Source organism: Pygocentrus nattereri, chromosome 9 (genome assembly GCF_015220715.1).
Source record: "Pygocentrus nattereri isolate fPygNat1 chromosome 9, fPygNat1.pri, whole genome shotgun sequence".
Taxonomy (NCBI): Eukaryota; Metazoa; Chordata; class Actinopteri; order Characiformes; family Serrasalmidae; genus Pygocentrus; species Pygocentrus nattereri.
Genome location: NC_051219.1, coordinates 10627553 through 10639365, shown reverse-complemented (window position 1 = coordinate 10639365; position 11813 = coordinate 10627553). Strand labels below are relative to the sequence as shown.

At 38.7% G+C, this 11813-nt stretch overlaps 1 protein-coding gene across 3 annotated transcripts in view; it reads left to right on the top strand.

Annotated features, from left to right (window-relative positions):
- The first annotated feature begins 526 nt into the window (after positions 1-526).
- si:dkey-65j6.2 (pleckstrin homology domain-containing family G member 4B) overlaps positions 527-11813 on the top strand; it is a 38318-nt gene continuing 27031 nt past the window's right edge. For 2 of the 3 annotated variants that reach the window (XM_037540987.1, XM_037540988.1), the window contains exons 1-2: positions 527-630; positions 11387-11584. In XM_037540987.1, the coding sequence (XP_037396884.1) occupies positions 628-630; positions 11387-11584 (201 nt within the window). In that variant the 5' untranslated portion in view covers positions 527-627. The remainder of the gene's footprint in view (positions 631-11386; positions 11585-11813) is intronic. The other variant, XM_037540989.1, reaches the window with a different exon arrangement.

Below are 11813 nucleotides of genomic sequence, written 5' to 3'. Positions count from 1 at the left end.
CTGTAGGATGTTTGCAACAGCTGTAATGATGGCTTCATTTTTCATTTTGGCCGGAGTGCCCTTTACGCTCACACTGGGTAGAGTTCAGTGGAGTCAAGCTCTTTTTCCACACTCACTCGGTCATGTCCAGCACTCTTTATTAGCATTGGAATGCACTGATTTAAAACAGCTTGGCTGTTTTATGCAGAAAGTTTGCGGAGACACCACATTTAAAATAGCTAAGAAATTCTGATCAGTTAAGTGATAAAAATAAAAATATCCAACAATGACACCATAAGATTTATCTCCAGTGCGAAAGAGACGCACAGGGAATAATGAAAGAGTGCCTTCTTGAGGGAGACCCCCCCCACCTTTCTGTCTCTCACATCATTGGACAGTGTATGTTAGCTTCTCTCAAAGTCAGGGAAGACAAACATAGCTGTTGGAGGGAGAGAGAGAGAGAGAGAGAGAGAGAGAGAGAGAGAGAGAGAGAGAGAGAGAGAGAGAGAGAGAGAGAGAGCGCATGTCGTGAGCGGAGTGAGAGAGATTAGACGTAGGAGAGTTCACTGATGGGCGGACAGACTTTTCTATGACCACTGAGGGCAGAACAGACATGACTGACCGGACAGCAAATTCTCACTGGTCAAAATGGTAACAGTCTTTTTCCATTTTATTCTGTCCAGCTGGCTTGGGTATTGTACTGGTGATGATTGAAACGTGTGCATTAGTTAAACATACAACATAGTTTTCTAAGGTGAACTGACAGCAATTGTGTTACTGTGATATATTTTTATTATATGTGGAAATGATGTAAACAAGGCAATGTGTTTTCATTACTAGCATTTGCCTCAAATCAGAACCATCATATAGTATACAGCGTGAGGTTTTTTTGCTTGTTGTATCTATTTTGTTCACTTTGCGGTAGCTTTTGCATCATATTTGGCTACTTTTAGCTTTTAAGTAGTAACTGCTTCATATTAAATCTGTGTCTGGCTCAGGCAGCTAATAGACATCTCAGTCCCAGTACTGTAGTCACCCCAAAATGAGCATGTAGTTCTCTCGCTGGTGTGGGTCAGTAGTCTTTACCAAAGATCTCATCATGAGTGGGTGTTCAGATGGGTGATATGACAAGATATTATTGTTATTAGGACAAATTTTAAAATTTATTTAAAGTATTAAAAGTTCTTTCAGAACCTTGTTTGATGAAGAGGTTTAGCAGAGGCTCTGGAGCATGGTACCTGTTTAGGGCTTCGCTCTGTTGTCGAGAGTTTGCATCTTTCTGTCTGGAAAAGCATAACTGTTCAGGTTTTATTCCGATGTAGTGATGAAAAAGCATTGTACTCGTATGTTTAGTAGCAGTTTTAAATATGGCTCTACTGGTGCATTATGTCAGTTAGCGAACCTTAAAAAAGTGAAATATCATAATACGTATTGTGTGTATCATGAAAGCGCGTGGAAATGTCAACTATAGTGAATTTTTAATGTTTCATTTTCGCCATATTGCCCACACACAACTAGATTGTTGCGCTGAAGACGTTTTCCACAAAAGTAAACTGGATAAATGATCATTTAAGCCCAGACTGAAGACCAACAATGACGTCCCTCGTCTCTAGTCTAATAAACGCAGAAGAAGTCATTCATCCAACACTTACATGCACTTATTAGGGTAATCAGATACACGGATCAGGCAGTTGCTTTGCAGCCAGCCAATAATCTCGCACAAGAAGACGTGATGTTGCAGCCAAAAGTCATACTGTGGCTATTTTTTCAAACATTGAGTCACTTTGGCAGAAAATATGAACATACATCATCAAGAAGATGAAAAAATAATGAAAATCTTTTCGTCAAGCTTGCAGTCAAAACACTGCTCACTGTTTCTGATCTGAGAAAAATGAAAGAAATCAGAGTAAGGGCATACATGCACTGAAAGTCAGCTCTCTTTATCTGATTTCTTTATTGGATTTCTAGGCCTTGATTTGATCTAAGATATCAGACTGTGCTGTTTCCATGACCGCGTGAATAATCACATAGCGGCGGAAACCCAATAATGATCAAATAATTAAGTGCATGCAAACACACTCTGTGTCAGCCAGACTCAACTTAGCCTGTATTACTGAGGACCTGGGAGCTGTGTGGATGTGTGGATTCATATTGGTCACTTCAGAGAGATGGTGGGGGTGTGGACTGTTCATGACTATGAGATGACATTCTGTATAGTGATGCTCAGGCAAGAAATGGACAGGAGCATTTATGGCATGTGGAGTCAGCATCCATCAGTCCATTAATGGCACACAGACAAATTAGCTATTAACAACAACAACAACAACAACAAATCAATGGTCCAGTCCTCTGTGCAATGTTATTACGATGCTACTACAGTGCTTTGTGATTGAGCTAATGAAGAATTTGATAATTTGGTCAATTGGTAATTCCAGTCCATTCATTATTATTCACTACATATCATCGCTGTCATCAAAAGCCTTGTGTCTTCAAAATGGTAATTTTACAGGAGGGGGAAAAATATTCTTAGCTTGTTATGGAAGTAACTGGAACAAGATTTTTTTCTCCAGTTAGTTCTAACCGTTTCTGTTGGTCCTTTCAAATTTTACCAGGCATGTAAAGGGCAACTCGTAATTTTTAATCTGTGTAGAACAAACAAATAAATAATTGGGGGGAAAAAAAACAAAAATGGATATACAGTTGTGTCAGTGACAGCATGGCTGGTGCTCATTGGTAATCCTGAAGCACAAAATGATAGAAATAGTTCAAATATAGATACATAAGTTTGCCTTGAATGGAAGCAGCATACTGTCATTACACAGTGCTGACCTCTGCGAGCAGAGATCAGGCCATCGGGACGTTTGGGAAAATTCCTAGTGGTTTGGTCTGCGTGGGCTGGACAGACTTTTTTTTTTAATGGTACATCTCTGTCTCTCTCTCTCTCTCTCTCTCTCTCTCTCTCCCCAACTCCCTCTTTTATTTTTGGCATCAGCCTCGTTAATAAAGGGGAATTCCACTGATTTTTCAAAATGTCCACCTAATTCTACTGTTAAGTCAGGCAGGGTGTTTCTTGTAACTCTCCACCATGAAAGTATACACTAAAAGAATGGTTCTTCAAAGGTTCTTAACAAAAGGAAGTGGTTCTATTTAGAACCATAAGATCTGTATACACTCATTTGTGTGTAAAAGAGTTCTTTGCATGGTGAAATGTTTTATCAGATTAATGGAGAATGTTTTGGATGAGTATATGGTTTATTCTTTTTAGAATCTTTTTGAAACAGTGAATTCTATAAAGAGCCATTGAACCAATACATGGGGTCCTGAGTTCTTTAGAAGATATAATGATGTGTGTGTGTGTGTGTGTCTGTGTGTGTGTGTGTGTGTGTGTGTGTGTGTGTGTGTGTGTCTCAAAGTATTGTGCACATCTGATTGTGAGTCAGTTTTTAACTTACACCTTCAAAGCCAAGAGGCTAAAATAATTTTAATCCCATTTTTCAATTCTTACAGAATATCTTTCTGTCCAGTGAGATCTTACTGGTTTGTCAGTGGTCACAGTGATGATGTAATATTTCTACTGACAGCATGTCTATCAGTTTATCAGACAGACAATGCTCTGGTCTGCAGAGATTTCAGCGACATAAACACAGGAATTAGAATCATTTCCTCTTTTGGTAACCAAGTGACATGTTTTAGATGCTTCCGCAAATGACTGACTGGAATTCAAAATTGTCTTCACGTACAAAGCTACTCTTAAAGGCCCATATCAAATAGAAAACTGTCCAGTAAAATATTCTCTTATTTAAATAAAAGAGCAGAATGTGGTATGAAGCATTGATACCACACAATGATATGTGGCATATGTACCATTCACTCCTCAGTCCAAATATTAAACTAAGCGTCAAAATAGCCTGTTCTGTCATTTTGTGCTTTTGTGATGTCACAAAGAGCAACACATTCACATATATCCTTTCTTCAGTCTGCAGCAGTTAAGCCCCGCCCATTCATGCTGAAGTTATAAGAAGTGTTTCAGCTCTGTCTGCTTTTGGAATATGATGCAATACAGGGCAGCCAATCAGAAAAGAGCTCATTTAAATATATCAGTCTTAAAGGCATAGTAACTAAGTCTGTTTAATTCTAACAAATTTTATGAGCAGAAATAAAATATTTGAAAAAATGTAGGATATGGGCTCTTAGAAACATGTGCATGCATAGGAGAGAGACAAGGAAGACCCGGGGGAGGCTGTGGGCTCTTAGTCTATACTGTATTATCAGCACTCACTAATTCTCCTTTCCCATGATGCTGAGTTGCTGCTGAGCCTCTACTCTGCAAACACTACATGCAAACCACAAGAGCATCACTACAAAAAGAGTCTTGTTTTTGGTCAAAAAATAGCAAAAATGGCCTTAATATAGATTTTCCTTAATAGTCAGAAGATAATCACGATGATAATCATCATCATAATGTTTCAATCCAGGCTATTTGGGGTAATTTGGGTTTTTCCTTCCCTGCGTTTACATGGATATCTCTTCATGAACTGTTATAGATATTCAAATATCAGAATTAGACACAACACACATCCATACACTCATATCCATGCATGTCTTGCATCATTTTCTAATTAGGGCATCCCCAAATAAGGAAGATGCAAAAATGTTCCAAAACTGAAACATTTTGTCCAACATAACATATTTTGCCCTGAATGTCATTGGCTCCTTAAGGTCATTAAGCTATCCAAGTACAATTATATTGCTACAAACATTTTGCATGCTAACAGAGATATTCTTAAAGCTACACTAAAGAAAATTAAGCATAAGCATTCAGTTATAAAACTGAAAATGTAATTCATAAGTCTGCAATTTTAATGTAAAATCAAAACAAGGGCCACGTATAAGACTCAAGAGTTGTTGTTATGCAGCACCACTGGATGCAGGACTGTTCAAAGGGCAACCGTCTTTTTCTATTCCATTCAAGACTTCAGCCACAATTCACCGTCATGTGATGTTGTCAGTGTTTCTGTCTTGGCTGCAGTCTCTCTGACACGCCCCCAAACGCATTCACGCTCGCACAGGAGTAAGACCAGTAGGTGCCGGTTAGTCATGTGAGCTGATGAATGGGTGTGAGGGTCAAAGGTGACTGGAAGACAACTGTGAACATTTCATCACGTCCTTCCAAGGGTGAGAAGAAAACACCACGTTGGTGAGACAGCTGCGGGAAGCATTTAGCCATAAATCAGGACGAGGACAACTGATTCAACACCTTAGCGCACTTCAAGAGGTTCATTCTCTATTTGGGTTTTTATCAATGGAACTAAATGTCCATTAGTATCTACATATTCAGTATGGCTGGCTTTACATGCTGAGACATCAGTTGCTTGAAACTTATATATGAAACAAAATTGCACTTGCATAATGTACAGCATCCTGAGACTCAGATGCAACAGTTGCAACCATCTCAATGTTTTCTTGGCACATTTTGGGCCCAATAATCATCGTTTGAATTCCACAGCCTATTTGAGTACTGTTGCTGACCATGTGCGTCACTTCATGGCAACAATGTACCGTCTAATGGCCACTTCTAGCAGGATAATGCATCATGTCACATGGCAAAAGTCTCAAGCTGGTTTCATGTGGTTATCCCAGTCAGCAGAACTGAATCCAAGAGAGCACTTTTGGTATGTTGTAGAACAGGAGATTCACAGAATGAAAGTGCACCTGATAAATCTGCAGGAATTCCATGTTGCTCTGTCATGAAGATGATAAAGATATTGCAAATAATTGAATGTGTAATTGAATGTGTTGCATGCAATTTTGAGTGTTTTTGAATTGCTTCTATCAGGTTGCACGGAAGCCAGCCTACCATTCAAATCTTTGCAGTTTTGGAATCAATATTTTCAACAACATAAAACCAACTTGCTGGCATATTAAATTATTCTAATATGTTAGTCTTGTGCAACATCACAACTTTCATGCTAGGAAGTTCGAAATAAAAATGAAAAATTGTCCAGAGTGATGAACAGAGCTGTAGTCGACTGAGAAAGCGGTATAACATTGATGTTGTAATCAAGTTATAATCAAATTAATATCCAGAAGTCATCAGAACTGAATATTTCGGAAGTGAAGGACAAATCTCAAGGCAGATAATAAAAATGAATGCAAATAGATAATTATGTTATGTATCATTTAAAAATAATAGCATGTAATAGTGACCGAAATGAGAAAATGTGATTGAAATATTGAACACCACATCTAAAAGACGTTTTAGTGAATAGTTTAATTAAATCCACTAAATTATAAATAATAAAATTATAGCTTACATTCTTTTCACAAGACGTGCCTTCAGTTTTTTTAAAGAAATCTGCAGGGATATATTTCCACAACTTCAAAGTTCCATCTTAGAAGTTGCTCACATTACCTGCTTTTCATGATCTGTGCGATCCCTGTTCCAAATTTTGAATCATCAGTCCATAAAACCCTTATTTCCAATATTACATTTTCAGTTTCTATGTTGTAGTGGAGACCTTTTTTTCTGTTTTCTTCGGTTTTCTTCTTCTTTGCAGCTGCATGTCCTTTAAACAAATGTGCTTCCTATGTTTAGAGGGCCTTTGTGTGTTATGTGGGGGCCTAAAATTCAAACCCTTTGGGATAGTCACTTTAAGAAGTACTTCAAGGTGTTAAAGTGGTCTTCAAATGACCATTGGACCAGCATGGGTGAAGTGCAAAAGGTCACCTGGTATTCATTTAATCTGAGCTGATGTACTGTTGGCCAGATGTTCAGGAATTGTCCTGGTTTAGTGCACTTGATCAAGCCAGTTGTCACCCACAGAACAAAGCAATGTAAATAATTGCTTCATATTTGGTTGATGGATACCTGGTTGTTCAACCAGTTCTCAGTTTGAAATCACCTAATCTCCAAAGATTTCAACTATCATCCCAGAGATCTAACCAAACTTTGCCCAAACAACAAGCTCTTTATTAGGATTGGGCAAATGCTCTCAGATGTCCTCTAATTGGGTGTCATTTTAGCACCAGTTAGCTGGAACCTGAGCTGTGTGGCACGTTGGCCTGCTAACTAAGCTATCGATAGCTTAGCCAAAATGCTACAGTCCAAAACACCACAGAGTAGATGTAATTTCAGCTTTGTCACGAGTCACTCCACTTTTTTTCCTCAGACATTACTTTTTATCATCTACACTTGTTTCAGCAGCGCACCAGCTAGTCAGACTGAAACCTGCACTGTGCTTGTGCACTGCACTGTGCATTGTTTGGGTTTGTAACCTGTTTGCTAAGCTAACGTTAAGCTACAGATTACAGTTTAGTTTTTCTGTGCCTGTTGCTTGACTTCACTCCCTGAGATTTGATTAGATTTCATTCATCATCTAAACTTGTGTCATTGCTTTAGTTAGCCTGTTCTGGGGTGAGCAGTGCTACCATGCTAGCTGAGCTAATGCTAACCAGCTGCTCTCTCCTAGTTAGCAGCCTTGTTTAACGTTTAGCACTTGTTATAGTTTGACATTTATTTAATGATGGCTTGATAACTTGGTGACTATGTCAGCAAACCAAACTTTTTCATCCTTTTTCTGGTTTTGAAACAATGCTGGACAAGACGACTTCAAGGCCTGAGTGAAGTTCTTCTTATGAACAAAACTACAAAACATACAAGATCCTTAAAAGCACAGACTGAGACTGAGCATCCATTCCAGATGTAGAACAGTTGAGTAAACACTAAAAACTAAAGCAGAGAAATACACCCAGCTACTGTATTTGGATGACCAGGAAAGATTTTGTGCAGTGTGTGTGTGTGTGTGTGTGTGTGTGTGTGTGTGTGTGTGTGTGTGTGTGTGTGTGTGTGTGTGTGTGTGTGTGTGTGTGTGTGTGTGTGTGTGTGTGTGTGCGCGTTAAATGAAATGATCCTACAAGCGCCTATTAAGCTCCAAGTCTCTTGTGGTTGTGAAAGGACAGCTGAGCTAAATCCAGCCGACACTAAAAGAAGAACTTGTGGGCCATGAGGTCAGGAAACAGTGGGAATGTGAAACTGCAGACTCGGATACTCACTCGCTCTTTACGGCCTCTTTCAAACCACATAGTACTAAATCAATCTTACTGACTGGGCTACTTTTTCTGAGTCAGACTTTTAGACCATACTACATACTTCAAAATAAACATGGGTTCCACTTTTGGTTTCCTGGAGAACATTTTAATAGATGGTTCTTTAAGGAGTTATTTTGTAAATGAGACATACAAATGTAACAAAACCTCTTTAAAATGTTATGAACCTCTACATAATGTAAGGGTTCTATTGCAATTGGTGAATTTTCTTAGATACAGACGTCCTACCAGAAACCGTTTAGGAAACTTTTTAAGAGCTTTAACTCTTATAATAAAGAGAGGCCTTTTCACCCTGTGCCCTGAGAAGGTGCATGTCCAGAGGCACATTAAGGAGGGTTTGATTTTCTCTGAACTGGAACAGAACTGGACTGCTTTCAAAAGGAATGGCTCCTTTAAGAGGAGTGAGTGTGTTGATAGATAGTTCACTGAGGTCTTGGCCTGTGACCTCAACCCGATCTGGATTCACAGGCCTCATGCGGTCCACTTGACTGAATATGCGAAACTGAAGACCAGGCATGTTCTACAGATGCCTAAAGAACAGCTCACTTCCCGAATAAGGCATAAAATGCAGCCAGGTGTGGACAGCATTGATGGATAAGCCTTTTTTATAACACAAAGTAGCGCCACTGAACACTAGTTGGTCTATCACAAGACCACTTGGGGTGGCGAGGGTTGGGAAGCATAAATGCTGTCCTGAAACCCTGCTGGAATTCTCTGTGGATAATAACCTTGCTCAGGAAAAGCCTTCTAGTACTACACTATAGCATGGTAATATGAGTGATGTGAAAAAAACAAAACAAAACTAAAAACAAAGGTTTAAAGAAGGTTTAATGAATGTTTACATTATTATATAACTGTAAAAATGTTCTTTTGCATGCATGTATCTCATTACAAAAATTGTTCTCAAAATAACCATCCATTGAAAGGTTTTCATGGAACCAAAAATTGCTCTTCTGTGGCATCACAATAAGAAGCCATTATTTTTAAGATGGTACAGAAAAAGCAAAGGTATCAAATGGAACCAAAGGCTCTTTGTAGAGAACTATGAGTGTGAAGAAACCTTTAAAAGTTTGAAGACCTTCACCAATCATTTATTATATGGAAGTTCATAACCTGTCAGCTTTTTATGCTCCAGTTTTGGTGCGAAACCCAGTGTCCTTAAACCCCTACCAGTCTTGGAGAACCCTGCATTGATTCTCTGATGATGCAAGTGAAGAGTAAAAAAATAATGCCTCATAGTATATTGACAGGGGCACAAGGTCCTGGGTTTGATTCCCTGCTCGGGCAACCAGGGTTCTTTCTGTGTGCGTGTTGTTCGCGTATCTGCATGGGTCTTCCATACTATTTGTGCAATGCGTGCTGGATATTGTACACACTTAATGATGGTTCTTCAAGGGTTCTTCAGTAAAGAAAAAGAAAAAGGTTATTCTATTGTTACAGGATTGACATCGTAATAATAGAAGAACCCTTTTTGGTGCTTTTCAAAAAGGTTCATGCAAAGGGTTCCTTGAGTGGTCATGGTTCTATATAGAACCATTTTCTTCACTAAAGAACCCTTGAAAAAACATCATTTTTAAGAGTGTAGCAGGAGACCATTGATGTGTGAAATGGATATAAACTCATGAATTCTTTTAAACTGACGAGGCTCAGGTGTAAAATGCTGCCACAGAACTCGACAACACAGCTCATCCAATAGGCCACAAAACCTCTTTAAATTTCAGACAAGTGGCATTAAGATAATAAAATGAATGTTGAAACACTATTCAGAGCTCTCTCAGCCATTATCCTCTTATCAGCTCTTTATCTACAGACGCGGCTTCCTTTCCAGCGATTGACGAATTGAAGACGATTCCTTCCACACTCCAAAACCATTGTCCTCTTGTGAATTATTATTATCCTTGAAATGTCCCACAACAATGAGTCTCAACTGTTCATATTCAAGTTTGCTTGTGAGGGTTTGTTAACATTCACAATACGTCTCAGAAATGAACAGAAAAGCTCAATTTCCCTAAATAAAGGAAAATACCAGAAAGATGTAGTCTGAGATTTTAGGTGACTTTAAGGGCTGTTTTGTAAACCTAAAATTCCATGTGACATTCATGGCTTAAATGTGACATTTTTCAGAAAAAAAAATTTAAAAAGGAAAAAATTTTAATTGTACTTAAAAAGCGTACTTTCATTTCTGAGTTGAAGATAACCCAGAAAATGACCTATTTATATATACATATACATATACATTGGTCTATGCTGCAGTAGTGCTGTAACCGACCATTGTGTGGTGGTGGTGTGTTGTGCTGGTACGAGTGGATGAGACACAACATTGCTGCTGGAGTTTTTAAACACTGTGTTCACTCACTGTCCACTCTTATTAGACACTCCTACCTTGTCACTCCACCTTGTAGATGTAAAAGTCAGAGACGATAGTTCGTCTGCTGTTGTACCTTCATCAGTCCTTTATCAGTAGTCACAGGACGCTACCCACAATTGTTTTGGTCTATTCATCATGAAATTCACAAACTATGTAAAGGGCAACAGGTACTTTCAAACTGTCAAAAACTGAAAAACTACAAAAATGGAGATACAAGATTTTCTTCCAACAGCAGTGATATAAGATATACATCTTCAGACTCAAGCTCATCTTAAAAGACTGATAAACAGTGTTGTCTGATAAGTCATGCTTTCACACTTTTTATGGAAGTAATGGATGTTGTGTTCTCCAAGCTAAGGAAGTAAAGGACCATCCAGATTGTTACCAGTGTAAAGTTTAAAAGCCAGGGTCTATGCTTTTATGGGGGTGTATCAGTGCCCATATCATAAGTAACTCTGAAGGCAGTATTAATGCTGAAAGATTGTTCCTCTGTCCACTTCAGAACTGCACATTACTGTTTTGCACACAGTTACTAATGAGAGGAATCTTTTTCCAATGCATTTCACTGCTGTCGGAACAAAACCTCAGATCTCCAAAATGAACCTTACAGGACAAGGAAAAACATACTTTACTTTTCATGTACGTCAGTGGAACCAGCCCTTTTAGGATGTTTATTCTGGCCCATTCATCATGAAATTTACACACAATGTGAAGAACAACAGGCATATCATTTCATATTATGTCAAAAACTTAAAAAAAAAATGGAGATATGAGGCTTTAACCCAACAGCAACAATATGCAGGTTTTTACTTGACTTAAAAATAGCGGTCAAAATTAAATGCTACTCTGAAAAATTCAAAAGAAGAGATGATGGTCCAAACTTTTCACAGATAAATGAAACTGATTACTGGTTATGACTGTTTCTATGTGTAGAACCCAGACTCCCTGGACTCGTCCATCCAGAGTTGTCTGTCTGCTCTCTATACTCCGTTTGAGGTGACAGCACCAACTGTCCTCAGCCAGCTCTTCCAGGTCATCGAGGGTCTTTTCCATGGAGACCCCCTTCGGTGCCTGACAGACTTCCTGATCCCAGCCAGGCGTCTGCTGGAGAGAGTGCAGCAAACAGCTTGCGTGAGTGAGGAGACAGAAAACATGCAAATACTTTGTTTATACATTGTTTACAAGGACACTTTGAAACATAAAAGTGCCAAAACAAATGATGGCATAAGACGGCTGCCTTTTATTGGGGGTGGGCATTGTGGTGGGCTTGGGAACAGAAGGACAAAAAAAACAAATAAACAAGGTAGTTAGGCTTCAAGTAGATATTTTGCTACTAAAAAATAAAAAGAATTTACTATAA